Raw genomic sequence first — 22,617 nt, forward strand, 5'->3', positions numbered from 1 at the left:
AAAAAAAAAAAAAAAAAAGAAAAGAAAAGAAAATTTTGGTCTAGAATCTCTGAGAGGCTTTGGTGTCCCACAGAATTGGCTCAAATCCCAATTAGACTATTCAATGGAGTGAAACTGCTCACTCAAGGGCCACATCTGCCACTTCCTACTTGATAACCTTGAAGCAGTGACCTCACTTCTCTAGGCCTCAGTGTTTGTTCTGCAAAATGGAAACTAAAGATCTGAAAAATATCCACCTCAGTGGGTTGTGCCAAGCATTGTATAGGCATCATCTCATTTTCTTCACACACCAGGCCAAATGGATTCATACTAAAATTTAGAGATGATGTACATCTCTGCCCCGGGCATGCAGGCAGGGGAGAAGTTAGCATGGAGATGTGACAGGAAAGGCACGGGGACCAGGGCAGGTGAAGCTGCTCGTATCACACATTTCTGGAAGTGGCTGAGCTAGGTCACCAAGTCCCAGCACACTGGGATCCCAAATGCCCATGCTGTCACCCAGGACATCCTGTTGCCTGTGCTTCTCAGCTGCCTATCATCAGTTGCCCCCTTGGGCCCTATGTTTTGAAAAAGGTTTACTGTTAGAAAGCCTGCATTATTAAATAATCATGACTTCCCTCTCCCATCCTTTATTAATCACAGACACATAGAGGGCACTCAGCTTCTAATGGCCCCTGGGCAAGCGCTAAGGGAAGCCAGCTCCTGCTCAAAGCTTGCTTGGATCAGGAATCGTTTCCAGCTCAGGCTCACAGGTCTGCTAGAGCAGCTCAGAATGTGACCTGAGGAGGTAACTAGATAAGGGGACACACCAAGGGTGCCAGTCAGGGTCAATGTGAGGGCTCCCCAGGTTCTCTTCACTTCTGAGAGGTGGCTCTGGGCCACTTCTAAGTGTCACTCCCAGTGTGACCAGCAGGTGGAGCAATGACCACATAAGGCCCCGGAGAGCTGCAACTCCTGGTCTGACCATGACATATATGTGTTAAGTTTCATTTGTGGGTTAGACCCAGTGCTGGGTGAATGGAAATGAATAAAGAAATGAATTTTAAAACAAAGTCTCCCTAATGGAGACAGACCTGTTCCCAGCATGTCATTTCTTGGGCCCCACCTCAGACTAGGGCAAGTGCCTAGTACTAGCACTGTTGGCCCTTTATATCTATGGGTTCAAACCAACCTCAGACTGAAAATATTCTAAATAGAGCGGCTCAGTGGGTAGGGTGCCAGCCCCATACACCAAGGGTGGTGGTTTCAAACCCAGCCCTGGCCAAACTGCAACAAAAAAATAGCCAGGCATTCTGGCAGGTGCCTGTAGTCCCAGCTACTCGGGAGGCTAAGGCAAGAGAATCACCTAATCCCAGGAGTTGGAGGTTGCTGTGAGCTGTGATATCATGGCCCTCTACTGAGGGCAATGAAGTGAGACTATCTTTACAAAAAAAGAAAATATTCTAAATAAATAAAAATATTACAGCAGACCAGCCACAGTGGCTCATACCTGTAATCCTAGCACTCTGGGAGGCCAAGGCAGGAGGAGCACTTGAGGCCAGGAGTTCAAGATCAATCTGAGCAAGAGTGAGATCTCATCTCTAAAAAATAGTGAGCATTATGGCAGGCACCTGTAGTCCCAACTACTTGGGAGGCTGAGATCACTTGAACCCAGGAGTGTGAGGTTGTTAGAAGCTATGATAATGCCACTGCACTCCAGTCTGGGCAAGAGAGAGACCTTGTCTCAAAAAAATTAAAGTATACAGGAGGATATGAATGGATTATATGTAAATACTACAACATTTTATATAAGGGACATGAGCATTTGCAGATTTTGGCATCTAAGGGGAATCCTGGAACCAGTACTGCAGGACAACTGTATGTGTTCTCTCAGAGTCTTGCACCACACCACTTACTACACAGCACAGCTTATAATTTTGTATTTTAGCTGCTTATTGTAACACATATTTATGTGATTATTCAATTGTCGTTCCACTGGATGGAGTATGGTAGGGCCAAAGCTCTGTCAGTCACCGCCATATCCTAGGGGAAAGAGCAGCCTCAGCCCAGAGCAGCTCAAGGGAAAACATGTTGAATTAATGAATGAGTATACAGAAGCCAAAAATGGGAGTTGTTAGACGCCAGACTCAAACTGCTAGCACAACAGAAACACTCCTGTGTCCCTGCTCAGCCATTTCTTCCTCCTAACTCTGTCCATTCTGGGGACAGGACTATCTCCCCCACTGGACTTTGAGTCCTAGGAGGCCAGGGCTAGGGCTATCTCTATCACTGCCGTGTCCTCAGCATCACAGGGACAAACCCTCAGCAAGACCCCGCTGAACAAGTGACCAGACACATCTGTGCCATGACAGGATGTAGCCAATGCTGTCCCAACATAGAGAAAGTGCTGATAGCTCATCTGGGAAGAGCAGTGTTCTAGGAGGTGGGGAAGTTTGAGTGAGAACTTGGTGGGCAAGGGTGATTTTGATCGATGAAGAAGGGAAAAAATTGTTCCAGGAAGAGTGAGCAAAGTAACCACAGATGTGGAGGCCCAAAAGGTGTGAAGCCCTCTTTGGGGAAACCACAGTGGGCTGATAAGGCCAAGGCTGCTGGGGAGCAAAGCAGGACTTAGGGGTGGAGCCTTTGGAACTTTGCCAGCTGGGTAGCTGCCAGATAGTGCTTTCAGGACCGGTCTGCAGCAGAAGGCAGAGAGGATGAACCTCTCAGAGATCAGAGGTTAGGATCTCTGTTAGGAGAAGATTCTGAATCATTCCCAAGGGGCTTTGGGTGGATGAAGTGGGTTTTGTCTGAAAATCCCTGGCCTGGTAGACAGGGTAGACATGCAAGTCAAAGGTGGGAAGGCTGCAGTGAACAGTGGGATGTCAGGCCTGGTGGGTAAGAGCAGCAGAAACTAGCTTCCTCTGCATCCCCTCCTTACCCAAAAAATGGGAAGGATGACGCCACCCACCTCAGAGTGGTCAGCCCTGCCATGGCACGTCAGCAGCTCTAAGCAGTCGACTGAATGGAACTGACCCACCTTCTGAGCTGATACAGACAAGAAATAATTGCCATCACCCTCCCCATAAGTGCCTTTCTCTGGCCCCCTGCCCATCCATCCCCTCTTTACCATCCTCTGTTAGGGGGGCCCTTGGGTCTATTCCTCCTGAGGCCAGGCCGGGTTTGGTGACAAAGGCAGGACCCCAATCTGTTACTTCCTGACCTGGTTTTTGAGGGTTTTTTTCTCTGCTGCCATAGGCTAGAGTGCCATGGCATCAGCCTATCTCACAGCAACCTCAAATTTCTGGGCTTAAGACTGCCTCAGATTGCCAAGTAGCTGGGACAGGGGTCCTCAAACTTTTTAAAGAGGGGGCCAGTTCACTGTCCCTCAGACCCTTGGAGGGCTGGACTTCAGGCCCCAGGACAAGTCAGCTGCTAAGCAGGACAGGCAGCGGCGGCAAAAACACCCGGCAGGCTGGATAAATGTCCTAGGCAGGCCGCATGTGGCCCGCGGGCCGTAGTTTGAGGACACCTGAGCTGGGACTACAGGCTTGTACCACAACACCTGGCTAATTTTTTATTTTCTTTCTTTTTTTTTTTTAGAGACGGGATCTCACTCTTGTTCAGGCTGGTCCCAAACTCCTGAGCTCAAACAATCTACCTGCTTCAAGCTCCCACAGTGCTGGGATTATGGGTATAAGTCACCATGCCCAGCCATTTTGGGGGTGTTTTATGAGTGGACTTTTTTTTTTAATTTATTTTTATTTTATTATTATTATTTTTTTTTTTTTGCTGTTTTTGGCCGGGCTGGGTTTGAACCTACCACCTCCGGCATATGGGATCAGCGCCCTACCCTTTTGAGCCACTGGCGCTGCCCCCACAAGTGGACTTTTTTATTATTAACTTCAATCAATATAGTATTGCTTTGTAATACTATAAATATAAAAGTTTCTAAATATTTCCCTCAATTATTTTCTTTCTTTCTTTTTTTCCTTTTTTTAGAGACAGTTTCCCTTTGTCACCCTCGGTAGAGTACCATGGCGTCACAGCTCACAGCAACCTCCAACTCTTGGGTTTAGGCGATTCTCTTGCCTCAGCCTCCTGAATAGCTGGGACTACAGGTGCCCACCACATGCCTGGCTATTTTTTTTGTTGTTGTTGCAGTTTGGCTGGGGCCAGGTTTAAACCCGCCACCCTCGGTATATGGGGCTGGCGCCCTACTCACTGAGGCACAGGCGCCATCCCCCTCAATTTTTTTCACTACTACATTTTTTAAATTGTGGTAAGATATCCATAAAATTTATCCTTTAAACCATTTGAAAGTTACAATTCAGTGAAATTTAGTGTCTTAGTGTATTCACACTGCTGTGCACCCATCACCTCTCTCCAGGTCCAAAGCATTTTCATCACCCCACACAGAAACTGCAAACCCATGAATTGATCACCTTGACTCGCTTTTAACTCTCCCAGATGCCTCTTGTTCTTTATTGTGCTTTGAAACATAGTGACTGGGGGGGGGGTGTCAAAAAATGAAGCAAAGCATTGCTTTGTTTTTAAAGCATCGCTTTGTTTTTAAATAGTGTTTGCCCAGCTAACAATAGCAGAAACAGCAACACTGGCAATAATGCTAACATTTATTATGGGCTTTATTCCAAGTTCTGTGCTAAACGGCTTTTTAGAGCAACTCAATCCTGAAAGCAACCCTGTAAACTAAGTACTAGATTATGATCAAAAGGAAACCGCAGTACCTCAGTACCTTGGAGACAGCCAGCTTGGACTGTGCCCTTCTGCTCAGCTCTCTCCTTGCTGTGTGCCCCAGGCCAGGTGATTGCCCCTTCTGGACCTTTATCCTAGTTTTAGCAGAAAGGCCCTAATAATAGGGTAATGCCAGGCATCTTGGCCCAGCTACTCCAGAGGCTGAGGTAGGACAGTCACTTGAGCCCAGAAATTCAAATACAGCCTGGGCAACATAGCAAGACCCACATCTCTAAATGAAAATAATAAGCTGTCATGTGGATGGAGTTAGAGGCATGTGAGCAGCTGTTGTGTTTATAGGAGGCTCAGGTCTCACCTGCCCCAGTCATCTCCAGGTGTGGATTCATTGGTTTAATCCAGGGCAGGGGTGGGGGGAGAGTGAGAAAGAGGAACTGAGGAACTGAGGCTGGCAGTGGGGGGCCAGGATGGCTCTCATTCGCCCTCCACCCCCAAACGCCAACTCACTTCCGTTCATACTAGTCAGCTCACTCCTGTGCACCCTTGATTCCGGGTCTCTCTGAGGGCAGAGAATGGGGGGGGAGGGTTCAGGCTGGAAATCACCCTGCAGCATGCTGGGCTGGGGGGGCAGAGGCTTGTCTATGTCCTTAATGCCACACAGAGTTCACTGAGTATTTGTTGATAAATGGATTAATTAATCAATCAAATCTTTATGAGGGCTCCAAGAACACATGAGGTGAGGTCAAGCTCTGTAAGGAGGCAGTTATTTATTCAGGAGCCTGGCAACAGGTACAAGACTTGGGTCTGCATTCTGGGGGAGTCGTGGGATCTGCCCACTGCACCCATTCATCCCCAGCTTCTCCATCTATCTCCCCACCACCTGTAACCCAGGTTCATGCCTCGTGCCCATGAACCTAGGTGGAGTGTCTCAGGCCCCTTTCATATCAGGCACATGTCCTGCATTGTCACTCACAATGCTGCAGCTTCTGCATCCTCTCACCTCCCATTGGGGTGCCAGGGCTCCCAAGTCTGACTGGGGCTGGGCTAAGGGGAGGGAGGGTGCTTTTTTGAGAATCCCTGGCTCTCCTGGGGCAGAAAGGGAGTGGCTCTTGGAGTGGCTTTGGAGAGGGCAGGGCTGCCCCTCGGGATTTGGGGTGGGCAGCTGGGCCCCCTTATGGATGAGGATAGGAGCTGACATCCAAAGCAGAGCAGACCTGAATACACAGAAGCCTCTGGGAACTTTTCCGCCTTCTAAATATTTAGACAGTGAGATGGATGGGGACCCAAGGGCTAGAGCAGGCTGGCCAGGCCACTGGTTATTTTGAGAGAACTATTCTCTCTGTGGTCCAGGATAAACGTTCCCTCTGTCCCTCACTCTCCTCCCAGAGCCTACAGCGGCTGCCCTCATGGAGGAGAAATAGCAGCTGATGGTCCCAGAGGTTTGGGGACCAAGGTTCTGGCATCTGCACCCATTAGCCCTGACCCTGCTTTTCTGGCTCCTGTTCCCTGAAGACAGTGTGGAGCTCACAGTCAGCTTAGGATGTCAGCAGAGGGAGCAGGCGACAGTGGCCTCTGCTTTGGACAGCGTTCCCACGGTGCTGTTGCTGGACCTCTGTGCAGGAGGCAAGGGTACCACCTGCCTCTCACCCCAGGCTGACAAAGGCACCCAGCTCCCCTCCTTTCTCCCATGGGCAGAGGGGGCCCTTGGGGGCCGAGAGAGGGGAGTCTGCACATCGTCTCGGATGGGGCCAGGACATAGGCAGCAGAACCACAGCTTGAGTCGCTGGAAGACGGCCTTGCGGAAAAGGATGAAGACCCAGGGGTCCAGGATGGGGTTGAAGGCATTGAAGCGGAAGGCCTGGAGGTCCCCCATCTCGCTGCTGTCTGGACTGATGGCCTGGGTGAAGCTGCGGATCTGAGGGTAGGGTGAGGGTGTCAAGGAACTCCCAGGAATCCTCTGCCTCCCCCACCCTGGCTCCCACTTGCTCACCGGCAGGGATGAGGGAAAGGTGGCATGTCAGAAGGGAAGGAAATAAGACAAGATGAAAATCAAGTAGCGAATGCATCCTGGAAGCAGAGGGAGGGAAAGCCCCAGCAGAGGCCTAAAGGGAAAGAGATGGGGTTGAGCATGTGGGTCCCCCTGCCCTTTGTAACTGGGAGGACTCTCAGACTCCATAGATTTTTGAATCTGACACCTCTGGCCCCCTGAATTTGCAGACAAAGCTGTGGTTGTGACCACGTGTATTTGTCCGCAGCTTCCAGTCTCTGAATCATCAAAACCCCCAAATCCAGCCTAGCCTCTTTAATTTTACAGAAAAACAGAGGCCTAGAATAAAGGGGCCATGACCAGGTGTCACAGACACTGGATGGGAGCCAGGATCTGTGCTGCTCTGGTCCAGAGGGGCAGTCTGGAAGCCCCGGCAGGAAATTGAAGTAAGGATGCAAGGGTGGGGCCCAGGCTGGGGCATTGGGGATCTGGGTGGTTGGGAGGTCAGGCTGTGGAATCAGAGGGCCCAGGGTAGAGACTTGGCTCTGTGTGCTTGTGGACAGGAGATACTGCCCCTCATCTGTAAAAATGGTAACAGGATAGAACTTTCGTTCCTTTCTTGCTAAATGTTTTTGGAATGGGTGCACGCAGTCATTTTGAAGATTATCTGAGAAAGTATTTGTAAGCCAGCATAGAGCAATGAACAATGGATCTTGTTTTCATTACAGGGGCAGGGTTAAGAATGGGCTGAGCTTGAGTAGTAGGGATGGGGGTGGTAAGGATGGGAGACACAGGTGGTCAGGAGGAATCAAATGGGGCCGAAGCGAATAGGGAGAGACTTCTCCAGAAAGTCAGGCGGTTTTGACTGCGGACAAAGCCTCTGTCTGACCTTTGAGTCTCAACTTCCCCATCTGAGAATGGGCACAACCCTCCTCTCCTCCCTCCCTCAGCTCCAGAGGGAACTCACCGTGAGAGGCAAGGAGCACACGGCCATGATGCCCGTCATGAGGGCCAACAGAATCAGGTGGTCAACCTCATCCTCACCCGCCCGGGGACCGGGGACCAGCGAGCCCTGGTGGCGCCTCTGCTGGCGGTACATGCGGCAGAGGCTGAGAGTGACGGAGCCGTTGCAGAGGAAGATGGCAGCCACCAGCAGGGCCACGAGGCTGGCGTAGGCCAGTGAGAAGGCGCAGCCGCCGGGCTCCGCCGAGCGAAGGCGGACAAAGCACCAACTGCCCGGGCAGTACTGCTGGTGCTGGCCCAGGCCCAGCAGGGGCAGCGAGCAGAAGAGGACACAGAAGGCGTAGATGGTGGGCAGCACCAGGCGAGCGCAGCGCGGCGCGTCCAGCTGTGCGTACAGGTAGGGGTGGCTGAGCGCCAGGCAGCGCTCCACGGCCATGGCGAAGAGGATGAGGGTGGAGGCCAGGCCGAAGAAGGTCATGGCAAAGGCGAAGGCGTCGCACAGCGCGGGGCCACCTCTTGCCAGGCCCAGCAACGAGCTGTTGCGAGCGTAGGCCACGAACACCGCTGGGCTCAGGAAGCACGTGCCCAGCAGGTCTGTCACCGCCAGCCCAGTGACCAGCACCGCGAAGGCCGACGGGCGCGACCGGCGACGAGCGCCCAGGATGCCCAGCGCCAGCCCGTTGCCTACCACGCCCGCCACGAACATCAGGGTGCTGGTGGCCGGCCCCACCGAGTCCCGCACGTAGGTGAGGTTCCGGCAGGAATCCGCCATCCCTGGCCTGAGCCAGAGAGTTCCCAAGGGCGGGAGGTGGGTTCACGGCGAGAAGAGCTTTCCCCTGTGGCCTGGCCCGCTCAGATGCTTCCTGAGCACGTTCCCTGTGGCAGCTGGGGTCTCCCAGCTAACCCCAGTTCTCCTTGTCTCCTAGTGTGTGTCTGTGTTTTCTCCCTCCTGTCTCCTCTAGTCCTTCTCTGTCCCTCTTTGTCTCTGTCCCTGTCTCTTTCTCTTCTCCCCCCTACCCCTTATTTCTTTCCTTCTCTATCTCTGTCTCTGTCTTTCCATCTCTGTGTGTCCCTAGTTCTCTCTTTTTCTGTCTTTTGCTGTCTCCCTGTCTCCGTCCCCTCCCTGGACCTCCTCTCCCTTGCCCCTCAGCCTTCTATCCCCTCCTTCTCTGCATTGCTCTTTCCCAGCCTCTCCTCACCAAGAATCTGCAGTCTCTCAGTCTCTTCTGCCCAGTCCCCTGCGTCTCTCACTCCCTTGCTTGCTCTGTGTCTCTGGCTGCGTTTGTCAGTCTCGTGTGTCAGCTTCTCCTTCCCTCCCTCCTTCCCTCCCTCCCTCTCTCTCTACTCATCTTGCCTGCTCACCCCGCTTTTTCATTTCCTCTCTCTGCCCCGCCCTCCCTCCCCCAGCAGTTCTCCAGAGGCCCCCTGGGCTCTGTGCTGTGCTGGCCTGGCCTTCTTGTCCCCCACCCAGTATACATCCATCACCCGCCTCTGCCCCTCTGCCTTATACCCCTCCGTTCCCCTTCCCTCTCCTTCCCCTGTCCTCTCTTGATCACTAAGCCACCTGCCACCTCCCCACACATAGGTCTCTTTCTCTGGCCCAGGTCGAGATCCCTGAGTTACCATCATTCAGGTTTGGAGCCCAACAAGAGGGCTAGGAGGGATCTGAGGGGTACAACTGACTGGTTTTTGAGGGGTGGCCATGGCCTGGGTTGTCTAGGAGTGGCCTCTGGTATCTATTCTGGGCTCCAGGCCCCAGGCTTTAGGACATTGCCCAGGGATTGAGAAATGACCGGGAAATTCCTCCCTCATGCAGTGTTTTCCAGACACTACTGAGATTTCTGGTCCCAGGACACAATTCACTCCAGAAGACTGAGGAAGGAGGTGTCCTTTCCAAGGAAAATATGCCATCTCTCTAGCCTGTCCCTGGGCTACCAGATCACTGGACAGAGCCTGGACAGAGAAGGGAGTGTGGAAGAACATATTCAGTGCACACTTGAGTGGGGCAGGCCTAGGAGACTTCCATGGTCCATCATCAAAGGGTCACACCCAGCTGCCCTCTTACTTCTCACCACAGAACTCCCAGGCCCTGGGCCAAGCTCTGGTGACTTTGACCTCTGGGAATAATATTTAAGCCACAGAAAGCTGTCCAAAGCTCCAACATTGTTGCCAGATCTCTCCCACCCTCCCCCCACACACCCCCAACTGCCACCACAGCCTCAGGCCAGTGTGGCCAACTCATGTGTCCCAGCTGCCAGCACAGCCCCCCTCCCACAGAAGACTACAGTTTCCCAAGCAGCCTCTGGCCCATAAGGACCAGATGGGACCTTAGAGGACCTCTCCTACAGCCCCTGTTTTTCAGGGAGGCAGTTTAAGTGTAGGGATTACAAACTCAGGGGTTCATGTCCATATGACATGGGTTTGTCTCCCAATCTGACCACCTTTTTACTTCAGTTTTTTGTTGTTGTTGTTGTTGTTTGTTTGTTTTTGAGACAGAGTCTCACTATGTCACCCTGGGTAGAATGCCCTGGCGTCACAGCTCACAGCAACCTCAAACTCTTGGGCTTAAGCAATTCTCTTGCCTCAGCCTTCCTGTGCTGGGACTGTAGTCCCTATAGCTGGGACTATAGGCGCGCACCACAACGCCCAGCTAACCTTTTTTCTTGTTGTGTGATGGTCTCAGTCAAGGACAGGACAGGAAGCTGGTGTACCTCAGTCTCCTCATCTGTACAGTGGGGTAGCTTCTGCCTCACAGGCCTGGTGGCCACCCTGGGCCTGCAGCATACCTCAGAGTGCCCTGTGTAAGGAGAGATCCTGTTCAGATGTCTCACGTCCAGAGCCAACAGAGACACTTCTGACCCGTGGGCCGCTGTAGTCTTGCCTCTCTGGCTCACGCTGGGACCACAGCCCCCTTCCTCTTTCCCCATCTCCTATCACTCATGCCCAGCTGGCACCCCAGCTTCCGGCAGGGTGGGTGCCCCAGTTTCAGCCCCACAGGGGCTCCTTGAGTTGCCACACCGCCCCACTCTAGGGGTGCCTTGTGTCCCAGGTATCCCAGCCACATATTTCCATCTCATGCTGTCTGGTCCCCAGGCAGACCAGAGGGAACTCAGGAAGTCCTATCATATTAATGAAGGATGATGCTTGGCAGGCTTGCGTCCTGTCCCGGCATCAGGGGAGTTGTTGGCAGTGGGGGTGGGGGGAACACACTATGGTTCCCGGAGTCTCCCTCCCCCTGGGTTCCTGTCCACACCAGGACCGTTAGCAGTCAGGAAGTCCCCTCTACTCCTGTGCCCATTGGAATCTCAAACTAGCCCTTGTCCCCCCCCAGGGCTCAGTTTCCCTGCCTATGCCACTAGGAGCAGCAAGCCCTGGCAACCCCAGCAGCAGTTCTGTGCTCCTACATCAGGAGAAAGTAGGGATGGCAATGACTGTGACACACTCCTAAAGAGGGGACTGAGGGTCCCTGAAGTCCGTGCCAAGGCTGGACATGCCTCGCTCACCTTCCGGGGATACCAGACCTCCTGACTGGCTGTGGCTCCAACCAGGGCCCACAGGCTAAGCCCACAGCAGGGCCCACCAGGGATTCTGCTCCTGACTAGATGCCTTGGAGTGAAGGGTCACCCCAGCTGCACTATGGGAAGAGGGGTGGCTTCCGGGGGGTGGGGGGTGGGGATGGGTGGGGAGGGCTATGGAAGGAACTGCCCTGAGAGAGTGAGTCAGCACTTTCCTCTCTCTAGCCACTGCTAGGAACAGGACTTGTGCCTCCCTAGAGGGCCCCCAGGTTGGTGGGCAGACGAGGGAGTGAGGAAAGAGGCCACTGAGAATAGGAACCGAGTCAGGGACACACAGCACTATGAGGGGACAGAGACCTGGGGCCAGGAGAATGTGGTGTTTTAGGGACTGTCGGTGTGTAAACTCAGTATGTGGGTCTGTGTGGGATTAGTGGAGCCTATGTGACCTAAGTGAGCATTTTTATCAGCTTGGCAATTATGTGTGTGTGTATATGTGTATATTCTGTATCATGCATGAAGGTAGCTGTGTATGTTTGTGTATGTGGAGGGTGTGTGTAATGTCAGTGCATGTGTGTCTTTGCAGGCATGGGTATGTCTACATGGGTGTGTCCCATTCTGTGTGGCCTTGGAAGCAGAGTTATTCTTGAAGGATATAGGTGTGTGTACGAACATGTGTGTCTCTCTGTGTCTGTTTAGTGTGGGCTCATATCTTTTTTTTTTTTTTTTTTTTTGACAGAGCCTCAACCTATCACCCTGGGTAGAGTTCTGTGACATCACAGCTCACAGCAACCTCCAACTCCTGGGCTTAAGCGATTCTCTTGCCTCAGCCTCCCAAGTAGCTGGGACTACAGGCTCCCGCCACAACGCCCAGCTAATTTTTTGGTTGCAGCCATCATTGTTGTTTGGCGGGCCCAGGCTGGATTCAAACCTGCCAGCTCAGGTGTATGTGGCTGGCGCCTTAGCTGCTTGAGCCACAGGCGCCCAGCCGGCTCATATGTTTCTTATAGGCTGTGTCTACCTAGGTGTGTTTGTATGAGTGGGTCCCTGGGTCTTATTTTTTTGTTAGTTTGTTTGCTTTGTGCCAGGGACTCTGTTGCCCAGGCTGGAATCTGGTGGTATTACCATAGCTCACTGGAGTGTCAAACTCCTGGGCTCAAGTGATCTCTCACCTCAGCCTCCTGAGAAGCTAGGACTACAGACAACTGCCACCATGCCTGGCTAGTTTTTTACTTTTTCTTAGAGATAGGGGCTTGCTCTTTCCCAGGATGGTTTCAAACTCCTGGCCTCAAGTGACTCTCCTGCCTTGGCCTCCCACAGTGCTGGAATTCCAGGCATGAGCCACCATGCCCTGCTGAGAATGGGTTTTGAAGCTCATCTCCATTGCTCACCATGTGACCCTGGAAAAATGACTTCCCCTAGGAAAGCTTTGTGCTTCTTCATCAAAAGGCTGCCTTGACCTTGTTGTTGGGGAGCTGAGTAAGGATAAGAGAGAGTTCACCTTGCCTGCCTCCCAAGAACCCCTCAAATAGCTACTGGTGTTATTCATTTAACAAATCCTAACTAGCAATTTACTGTGTGCCAAGGGCTGGGGACACAGAGGGGCCCAGAGGGCACCACCCACGTTCACCCAGTGTGCAGAGTCTGGGCAGGCAGGCTCTCAGCAGAGTCATCCCACAACCAGCCAGGACTCCCATCTGGTGGGTGTCTTCAAGAGGGCAATGCCAAGCAGCCCAGGAAATGAAGCCTCTCTGACACCCAAGGGCCAGTGCCTGCGGCGGCCTGCCCAGACCTGCATCTGGACATGCCTCAGACCTGAGATGCTACATTGCCCTGGGCCCGACCCTGTCCAGACTCCCTGATTTCCATTTTCCTGGCACTGGCCCTTGAAGGAGGCTGGTTCATCTCCACACACAGACCACCAGTTACTTTCAGCTGCAGTCCGCCTATGCCCTCTCACTGCTTTGAGAATCCAATGTGTCCATGTAGACCTGTCCACCTTGACAGTGCTGGGACCACTGGCTCTGCCCACTGCCCTTCCCCTGAAATGGGCCCCTGTTTATCTACCTGCCTCTGCATTCCACCCTGTTCCTGGGATTTCCTGCTTCTGTCTGCCCTGTCTTTTCCCAGGCTATGCTCCTCACCTGGGGGTACCCTCACTTCCTAGTCTTCATGGTCCCCTGGCTACTCCCTCTCCTCTCCTTGACAGTCATCCAGGGAATCCTCCACACTACCAGTTCAAGCCCCAACTGGTTGGGTGCTGTCACTATATCATGCCTGTTTTCTTTGTAAAAGGGGGATAAACACAAGTCACAAAAGGCCTGTTAGGGCTACAATGAGCATTAAGTGAGATGGGGCTTGGAAGAGTGCTGTCAGTAACAGCCAAGATCATGGCTGGTCCTGGCTCTGGGCTTCCCATCCCCCACCCCCTCAGCTATGCCAGGCACTGCCCTGAGCACTGGGTCGGGACGCAGGCAGTGATGTCCAGAAGGAAGACAGCCTAGAATGAGGCTGAGAGTCCTCAGGCTTGGGGTGGATGCAGGGAGGCATAGATTGTAACAAGCACTTCCCCCTGCACCATCTCTTGGCCTGGATCTGACCCCAGCCTGGGCCTGGACTCAGAGTTGACTTCACCACTGGGGGTGGAAGGAAACAGCAGCTGGTGTCCAGAAGCTAGTGCTGCTGTGGAGTTGTAAGGCTAATAAAATAATTCAGGTCTGTGCTTATGGAGGTCACCCAGGGACTTGCCTTGTCCATCTGCCCTGTCCCCTCTGGCTTCTCCTTTCTCCCAGCCTTAGTTTCCTACCCTGCCTCTCCCCTCCTCCAAGCAGATACCTCCTCCTGGTCTCCTCTGGATTGGCCCTCTCTTCCCCCCACCCAGGTCCCATCCAGCCATCCCCATTTCTCTATCGTTTCTGTCCCCCCAAGAGTAGCAAAGTGAAGGAAGAAGGGTTTACACCACATAGCTCTAAGATTCCAGCGCTGGAAGAGTCTAAATCCCAACAGTCTAGACACACGAAACTCTTATATTCCTGAGGTGCTTAACTCCAGAATCCTACTCAGACAAGGATGCAGACCCCCCAGGGTCCTGGCCCCATGGGGTTGAGAGACCCCATAATTCCAGCCCTCAGAGATCTTTGATCTAGAATCCTTCACATTTCAGGTTCTAAGCCACAAGGATGCTGGGTCTATGAATTCTGGAATCCTAGTTGCTTCCCTCACAGCATTCTCCCCCCTCCTCCTCTACACCCGGTTCATCCTTGGCTCTCTCCTGTCCCCCAGCTCCCCCGGGGCTCCCACAGACATGATGCAACCAGGCCGGAGCCAGCAGGGAGGTGGGAGGCAGGAGGGAGATGTAATTACAGCCCATCCTGCCTCAATCCTACAGGAAGCTCAGAGTTGGGGCCCAGGGGACCCTAATCCAATGTGAATAATGGAGCACTCGCTAGACTCATGCACAGCCCCACTGGGGAAGGGAGTCTCAGCAAGCCACCTCCAGCCAGATCCAGGGGTTCAGCCCCCAGCAGTCACAAGCTGGGGAGCAGGACTGTCAGGTTCAGAGGAGAGGACAGCAGGGGAGGAGGTGGCCCTTAGGCCAGCCAGGTAAAATAATGGTCCAAACCCACAGCTTTTGCAGTCTGTATTTCCCCAACTTTCAACTAAGACACAAAACATTTCATTTTCCTTTCCTCTATCAGAAGCCCCCACCACAGGCTCTGTGATAACAGGCAGCTGGCCCTCTTGCTTCCTTAAATAGATGACAATGGGACATGGTGGGGACTTTGGCAAACTAGAAAGCCCGGCCCTGCCTCATAGCCCATGGTTACCCTGTGGGTCACCATTACTTGCAATTCCAGAGAAGCCGGAAACATTGTCTTTCACGTGAACTATCTGTTTTTCGATTTGGCAACCAAGTCAAAAACATTTTTAAACATGATAGAGGCCAAAAATAGAGAGCCAGGAAAATGCAGCTGCAAGCTTTGTATGTTCTATGAGCCAGCAGAGTGTGAACTGGGAACCAGAGGGCAGAACTAACCCTGTCACAGTCACCTCTGTGTCTCCAGAACATATGTATAGTTAAATGAAGGAATCTACTTGTTAATTTGTCTCCTCTCCCTTCCTCTAGCCGTGTTTCTCTCTTCTGTGGGTCCTCAGGTTTCATTACTACCACGTTCCAGCTCAGATGTTGCCTCCTCCAAGAAGCCCTTCCTGACCCCTCAAGCTGAGTTAGGTGCTCCCTCTGAGCTCACCACCCATCCCAGCACTGCCTACTTTGGATTGTCACCATTTGGGAACAGATTTGTCTCTCTCACTGGACTCTGAGCCCCAAGAGGGTAGGACCAAGGCTGTCTATGTCACCATCTCCCCTAAAATAGGTTGTCAGGGAGGGTGTGCAAGGATGAAGGAAGGAACAGGGAAAAGTTCAGCACTTGAGGACGGAAGTGGGCCTGTGGGCTTGGCGCCTGTGGCTCAAGTGGCTAAGGTGCCAGCCACATACACCTAAGGTGGTGGGTTCGAATCCAGCCTAGGCCTGCCTAACAACGACGGCTGCAACCAAAAAACAGCCAGGTGTTGTGGCGGGCGCCTGTGGTCCCAGCTACTTGGGAGGCAGAGGCAGGACACTTGCTTGAGCCCAGGAGCTGGAGGTTGCTGTGAGCTGTGATGCTACGGCACTCTACCCAGGGGGATAGCTTGAGGCTCTGTCTCAAAAAAAAAAAAAAAGAAGTGGGCCTGTGGTAGGGGGTAGTTGGGTATTAAAAGAGTCATCAGAGAATGAGAACCATGGGATGGCCAGTGGGGATCCTAAGAGTCTCCAACCCAGGAGGGAGGAGAGGAGAGAGGCAGCTGAGGGATTCGGTTCCAGGAGTACTAGAGTCCACAGTTTGAATTCACCCCATTACCTCCTAGCTGTATGACTTTGAGCAAGGGACTTCCTTTGGCTCAGCTTCCTCATTTGTAAAATATGTATCATACAAGTAACTGCTTTCTGGGAGCTGTTAGGACAATTAAATAAGTTCAAGTTCAGATGGTGGAGCACTCAGTAAAGGACAGCACCCTGGGCACCCATTTCCTCTGAGGCTTTGGTGGTGTTGTATGCCCTCCACACCCACATAATACCCCTCACTCCACACACACTCAGAAGAATGGGAATGGATGGTTCAGCACCCATAGCTCAGTGAGTAGGGCGCCAGCCACATGCACTGGGGCTGGTGGGTTCAACACCGGCCCGGGCCTGCTAAACAACGACAACAACAACAAAAAAAATAGAGAGGCGTTGTCTCGGGAGCCTGTAGTCTCAGCTACTAGGGAGGGTGAGGCAAGAGAATAGCTTGAACCCAAGAGTGTGAGGTTGCTGTGAGCTGTGACGCCACGGTATTCTACCGAGGACGACATAGTGAGAGTCTGTCTCAAAAAAAAAAAAAAAAAAAAGAATGGGAAGGGATATTCCCCCTCCCGTGGCCCCAAGCTCTGTGTGTACCTCAGTTTCCACAAAAGCACATGCACTACTACAGTCACCAAGTTTATTGGACTCATATTTTGGCAGGAGAGGGTAAGCTGTCAGGAGGGCTTAGAGCAGTACACAAAAGAGACGCTTGTCACGGAAGGGGTTCTCAGCGGCGGGTACCGGCGTCACCAGCGGGTCGTCTTTGGCGTGCATCTCGCAGAAAGCTAGGAGCTCCGCGGCTGCCTGCGACACCTGAGGGTGCATGGGTTGAGGCGTTGTTGCCTTGCCCTCACGGCCCCGCCCCTCCAAGCCGCCCTTGGCCCCGCCCTGCCTACAAGGCCCCGCCCCTCCAAGCTGCCCCCTAGGACCCGCCCCTTGCTATAGCTCCACTAGGTGTCCCGCGGTGTTCCAAAAGGGTTCCCCCTATTGCGGTTCTAGACACCGCCCCCAGCACGGCCCCTGGAAGACTCCAATTGCAGAACCTCCACCCTATTCCCATCCTGACCCGGCACCTTCATGCGGTCGATGTTCACCTCCAGCTTCAGTTGTTCTACCGTCTTGCGGGCCTCGGCGATTTTGGCCATGTTGTTGGACATGGCTGTGGTGGGGAAGGGGTTAAAAACTGAGCGAGAGGGCGGCGCCTGTGACTCAGTGAGTAGGGCGCCAGCACCATATGCCGAGGGTGGTGGGTTCGAACCCAGCCCCGGCTAAACTGCAACAAAAAAAATAGCAAGGCGTTGTGGCGGGTGCCTTTAGTCCCAGCTACTCGGGAGGCTGAGGCAAGAGAATCGCCTAAGCCCAAGAGCTGGAGGTTGCTGTGAGCTGTGATGCTACGGCACTCTACTGAGGGTGATAAAGTAGACTTTATCTGTCTCTAAAAAATAAATAAATAAATAAATAAAATAAAATAAAAAGCTGGGCGAGAATGGGGGGCACATAAAGTAGGTTAGGATACTTCTGGATCCAGAGGTGGGGCTGGTGGAGGTGGGCCTGGGTAACCAGTGTTGGTGGAAGGATACATAAATGGGGTGGCCAGAGGCAGATGAAGGGAGATACAGATTACAAGGAATGGAATCAGAGGAGGGACAGAGGGGTGCACAAATGGAAGCACCTAGAGGCAGGTGAGGAGAGGAGCAGAGAGGGGCCAGGGAGGCAGGAGGGACACACAGATGCGAGGTTATGATGCAGGTGGAGGAAGGGAAAAAAGGACAGGGCCACAGGTGCTGGATCAGGATCCAGGTGTCCTCACCCCCTGAGGATGGAGTATGAACCAGGAGGGGGCCCCTCCCCAGGCCAATTAGCAGTGGCTCCAGGGAGAACTGAGAATTCAGATCTCCGCGGGAAGGGCGCAGAGGGGGCTCATTAGGGCCTTAGCGGCAGCTGCCCCCTACACCCCCCTGGGGGACCCCTTTCCCAGCCCTGGCCACCTCAAAGGCTCCTCTGCTCATTAGCAGCCAGGGAAGAGACTGGGAAGAGGGGCAGAGCGGATGGAGAGAGAGAGACAAATGGACTGGCAGAGAAAGGGATAAAGTGACAGAGGGAGAGACTGAGGCATAGGGGAAACGAAGAGATTGAGAAGGGATAGAAAGAGATGGAGAGATAGGGAGTGGAGCAAAAGAGGAAGAAGATAGAGGGACAATAGAGGGGCAGAGGAAGGGACAGAGTGACAGAAGGGGAGTAAGGCACCCACGGTATAAGAGACAAAGGTGGGGGGAGAGGGACAGAGGAGAGAAGGGACCAGGGAGAGAGGGACGGAGGGGTTGGTGGTGACATGAGCAAGGAGGAGAGGGGGGCAAATGGAAGGACAGAAGGAAAGATAGGCCAGATGGAAACGCAAGAAGATAAAGTCATTCTTAGGCTGACAGACGGTGGTCACAGATTGGGCAAAGGGACTAGCAATTGGGACCAGGACCAGAGACTCTTACCTGTTGCTGTTCAGGGCTGGGATGGCGCACGGTGGCAGAGGATGGGAGGCAGCGTCTTGTCGCCCCCAGCCCGCCCCGCCCCCTCCCCTGGGGCGCAGCCCCTGAGGACCCGCCTCCTGCCACCAGCCACCGCCTTCTGCCCCACCTTGGAGCTATCTCTCTGGGTCTTCCTCTCTGTCTGGGCCCCTCTTTGTCTCTCTTTCCTTCTCTGTGTCTCTCACAGTCACAAGAAAAGACAGTCTCCCTCGGTGTGCCCCCATGCCCTGCTGCAATTATTGTACAGTCACACAAACCCTTCCGGAGTGCCCCACACAGCCTCTCACTCTCTCACACATACTTTCTCACTCTATCACATGGGTTCACACTTGTCACCACCGTGTTACTCTATCACAGATGGACCCCTGCCAAAAACATACAGACTCTCATGGGTAGTGCCTTACACAGTGAAGCACCCTGTCTTGCTGTGTCACATGGTGCCACAGTCTCATGAACGACCTGTGCTCAACACAACATCCATGGTTGTTCACAATGCCACACACAGTCACTCACAGTGTAGCACACCATCACCAATAGCAGCTCCCATGATAGTCCAGTCAAATAAACTATCTCAGAGTGTCAAATGTACCATTAGTGTGTCACAAATCTCTCAAAAGTCACACACTTTCATGTGCAATTTAAATTCTCTCTTCAGTTTCACACCCTAGCGAAGCCGCATACACACTTTCTCAGTGCCTCACACGGTGACATCCAATTACCCATGCACCCTCCCTGCCAAGTACTATCACACACTGTTTTATACTATTTCCTAGTAACACATAGTCACCTATCCAGTGACATGCAGTGTGGTCACACACATTCCAGCACAATCTCTCAGAGTCACACACATCTAACACATGCCCTCCACACACAGCCACATAGAGTCTGTCTCTGTCACATGCACACCCCATCTCTTGGTGTCAGACATAGTTACTCGTGATGCCTCAGTGTGTCACAGAATCTCACAGTATTTCACACACACGTGCCATTGTGTATGGGACTCACAGTGTGTACCACACATGGTCTCATTTATGCTCATGCAACAATGTCCCAGCATTGTACACTTACACACACAAGGCCTCCCTCACACTTCCACCTGAGTGCCTCACACAGATGCACACTCAGGCACACACAGTCTTTTACACCCCAGCCCCCTCTGAGCCTCTCACGATGCCTGCTCACACGTCTCTCTATGTATCCCAGTCGTCACACAATCTCTATGTATCCCTCTCTCACACAATCTGCCCGTGTGATGCACATAGCGCTCACATGCTCACCCTATTGCACACACACTGCCTTCCCACATGCACCATCACACACAATCTCTCTCCACATACGGTCCTCCAAAGATTGTTTCTCACACCCACTCACAGTGTTACATACAGTCCCCCAAAGAGTGTTTCTCACACCCACCCTCACAATGCCACACATGGTCACCCACAATCTCTCAGTATCACCGATAATGTCACACATGCAGTCCCATTCAATCACTCCTCATCACACACAATGTCATACAGCCAAACACAGTCATACACCATCTCACGGCAGTGCACACTTGTTAATCTCCCAGGGTCACAAACCATCTCAGGACAGTACACACTCCCACAGTCTCCCGGAGTCATCCACAGACACCGCCGCTGTTCAGCACACAGCCCTTCTGGCGCTCACATTTAGTACCCCCGACCTCTCCCGACAACCCCTGCAGGCCACACGGGGGCGCCAGCGGTTCGCCGAGCCGCCCACCCTGCCCGCGCCAAAGCCACATAGGAGGCAGGAACCCAGGGCAAGACAACCCCACGGGCCCTGCGGGAGATAGAAGGGGAGCTCCAAGTCCAGAAAAAAGCATAGGAGGGAGATAGGGATCAGAGGGAAAAGCCAGAAACTGGACACAGAGAAATTCAGAGAGCGGGAAAGAGATGAGGCAGAGTCAGAGAGACGCAGAGAGAGAGGACACAGAGTAGAGACTAGGGATTCAGAGTGACAGATGGAGAGAGGACTGCAGAGAGAAACAGAAACACGAGATACAGAGGAAACACAGACATATAAGCAACAAGAGACACAAACCGAAATGTAGAGTCAGACACAGGGACAGAGAAACACAGAGATGTAGACAGAGGCACGCGGAGAGACAAAGAGACCCACAGGGACTCCTTCCACTTGGGGACCCGACGGCGGAGGCAGGACCTGCAGAGGCGCGCTCCAGAGGGGCGGGACCCGGGGGCAGGGCTTTTAGGGGCGTGTCTGGGCTACCATTGGAAGGGCGTGGCCTGGCGGAGGCGTGCTCCGAGGGGCGGGGCTTGAGGCTTGGGGCGCTTTCCTGTCTCTTCAGAGGAGGGAGCCTTGGGAAGACGTGAAGGTTGGGGAGGAGCGTCTCTACCGCAGTCGGCCCACCCCGATTCGAGTTTTAGCTCCAGGATAGGAAAACGAGACAAGAGGGGAGGGAACAGCAGTCCAGGTCCCTGGTAGCGATTTGATAGGGGTTGTCAGACCCGGCTCCCCTCCCCCTTCCCCTGCGGACACACCAGGGCCAAAAGGGGGAGAGGAACCCGGCCCACATCTGGAAAGCATCAGGCGCGCCGGACGTGCCAGGGCCCCAGGCCGGGCTACAGAAGGAGAAAGGGGAGCCAAGACTCTCCCCCCTCCCCATCGGGGTCTGCCGGCGCCGAGGAGGGGCCTGGGCGCGCGCCGAGCCTCCGCGCCTCCAGCAGCTGGTTTCCATCAGCAGTTCTGGCCTGGGCAGACCCCAATGACAAAACCCAGCTTAGAGCTGGAGAAGACACAGTGCCGACCCAATTTTCCCTCCACCTCTTCTCGACCGCCGCTGGAGGCTGGGGCGGTGGCGAGACAGACTTACACTACCTGAAGCCGCTACTGTCCTAGAGTTGGACACCCCAGCCGTCTTTCTACCCTACGGATAAAGTTAGGTCCTACCAAGCTTCAGCCTCAGGGCAACCTAGTGCTCTTTGGTATTACTGTCCCCAGTTTTGGGAAGAGGAAACTGAGACCCTAAATTCAGATGCGGCTATGGCTCAAGAAATAGTTGATGAATGCCAACAGTGAATTTCAGGATCAAATACCCAATGCCTACAGAGTATCTCCACCTGGTCGTCTAGAGGATATTTCAAACTCAATGCATCCAATACCAAGCCCCTGATTCCTTCTGCCAAACCCTCACCTGCCTCAGGCTTACCCATCTCAGATAATGGCAAAACTTCGGGGTCATCCTTGACTTAACCTCCTGTCACACTCTCCAGCTGATCTAGCAACAAATTCACTGACTCTCTTCAACCTATCTCCAGAATCCAGTCACTTCTCACCTCTGCTTAGTGGTTGTCAGGGGCTAGCAAGATTGGGGATGATAGCTAAATGGTACAGGGTTTCTTTAGGGAAAAATGGAAATTGCTAAAAATTGATTGTGGTGATATTTTCAGTCAGTGAATATGCTAAAAAATCAAATGAACTGTATGCTTTATTGGGGCGAATTTTATGATATCTGAATTATATTTCAATAAAGCTATTAACCTCTCCCCCAACAAAAACCCAAAGTATAAATCCATCTTCTGCTCCAAATTCTCCCATGCTTCCCACCTCACTCAGTAAAAACTAAAAACTAAATCCTCACCATGGCTTATGAGGCCTCCCCAATGTGGAATCCCTTCCATTTCTCACCTCCTCATTCTCAGTGCTCTCATTCCCTGGCCTTCATCCTGTTTGGCCAATATGCCAGGCACAGGCCGCCTCAGGGTCTTTGCACTGGCTGTTCCCTGTACCTGGGATGTTCTTCCCCCAAGATCTCCACTGCCTCACTTTCCTTACCTCCTGCAGATGTCTGTTCAAATGTCACCTTTTCAATTAGACCATACATGCTCACTCAGCTCAAAATTACAAACTCCCTTTCTCCCCCATCTACCCCAATTCCCTTATCTCTACTCTGTTTTTTCCCACAGTTCTTATTAACTTTAACAAAATTATAGAATTTGGCTTGGTGCTTGTAGCTCAAGCGGCTAAGGCGCCAGCCACGTACACCAGGACTGGCAGGTTCGAGTCCAGCCTGGGCCT

At 52.9% G+C, this 22,617-nt stretch overlaps 2 protein-coding genes across 2 annotated transcripts; both read right to left on the reverse strand.

The window, feature by feature from the left end:
- Positions 1-5,434: 5,434 nt before the first annotated feature.
- PTGIR (prostaglandin I2 receptor) lies at positions 5,435-8,583 on the reverse strand. Its single transcript, XM_003799538.3, has 2 exons — positions 7,644-8,583; positions 5,435-6,604 (listed from the first exon to the last, which is right to left on the reverse strand). The coding sequence occupies exons 1-2, from the start codon at positions 8,409-8,411 to the stop codon at positions 6,233-6,235; spliced, it is 1,140 nt and encodes a 379-aa protein (XP_003799586.1). The 5' UTR covers positions 8,412-8,583; the 3' UTR covers positions 5,435-6,232.
- Positions 8,584-16,703: 8,120 nt separating this feature from the next.
- On the reverse strand, positions 16,704-17,193 carry GNG8 (G protein subunit gamma 8). The gene is made up of 2 exons (XM_023518966.1): positions 17,110-17,193; positions 16,704-16,849 (listed from the first exon to the last, which is right to left on the reverse strand). The coding sequence occupies exons 1-2, from the start codon at positions 17,191-17,193 to the stop codon at positions 16,721-16,723; spliced, it is 213 nt and encodes a 70-aa protein (XP_023374734.1). The 3' UTR covers positions 16,704-16,720.
- Between the last annotated feature and the right edge of the window lie 5,424 nt (positions 17,194-22,617).

Source organism: Otolemur garnettii, unplaced genomic scaffold (genome assembly GCF_000181295.1).
Source record: "Otolemur garnettii isolate 467f Iridium unplaced genomic scaffold, OtoGar3 scaffold00152, whole genome shotgun sequence".
Lineage (NCBI taxonomy): Eukaryota > Metazoa > Chordata > Mammalia > Primates > Galagidae > Otolemur > Otolemur garnettii.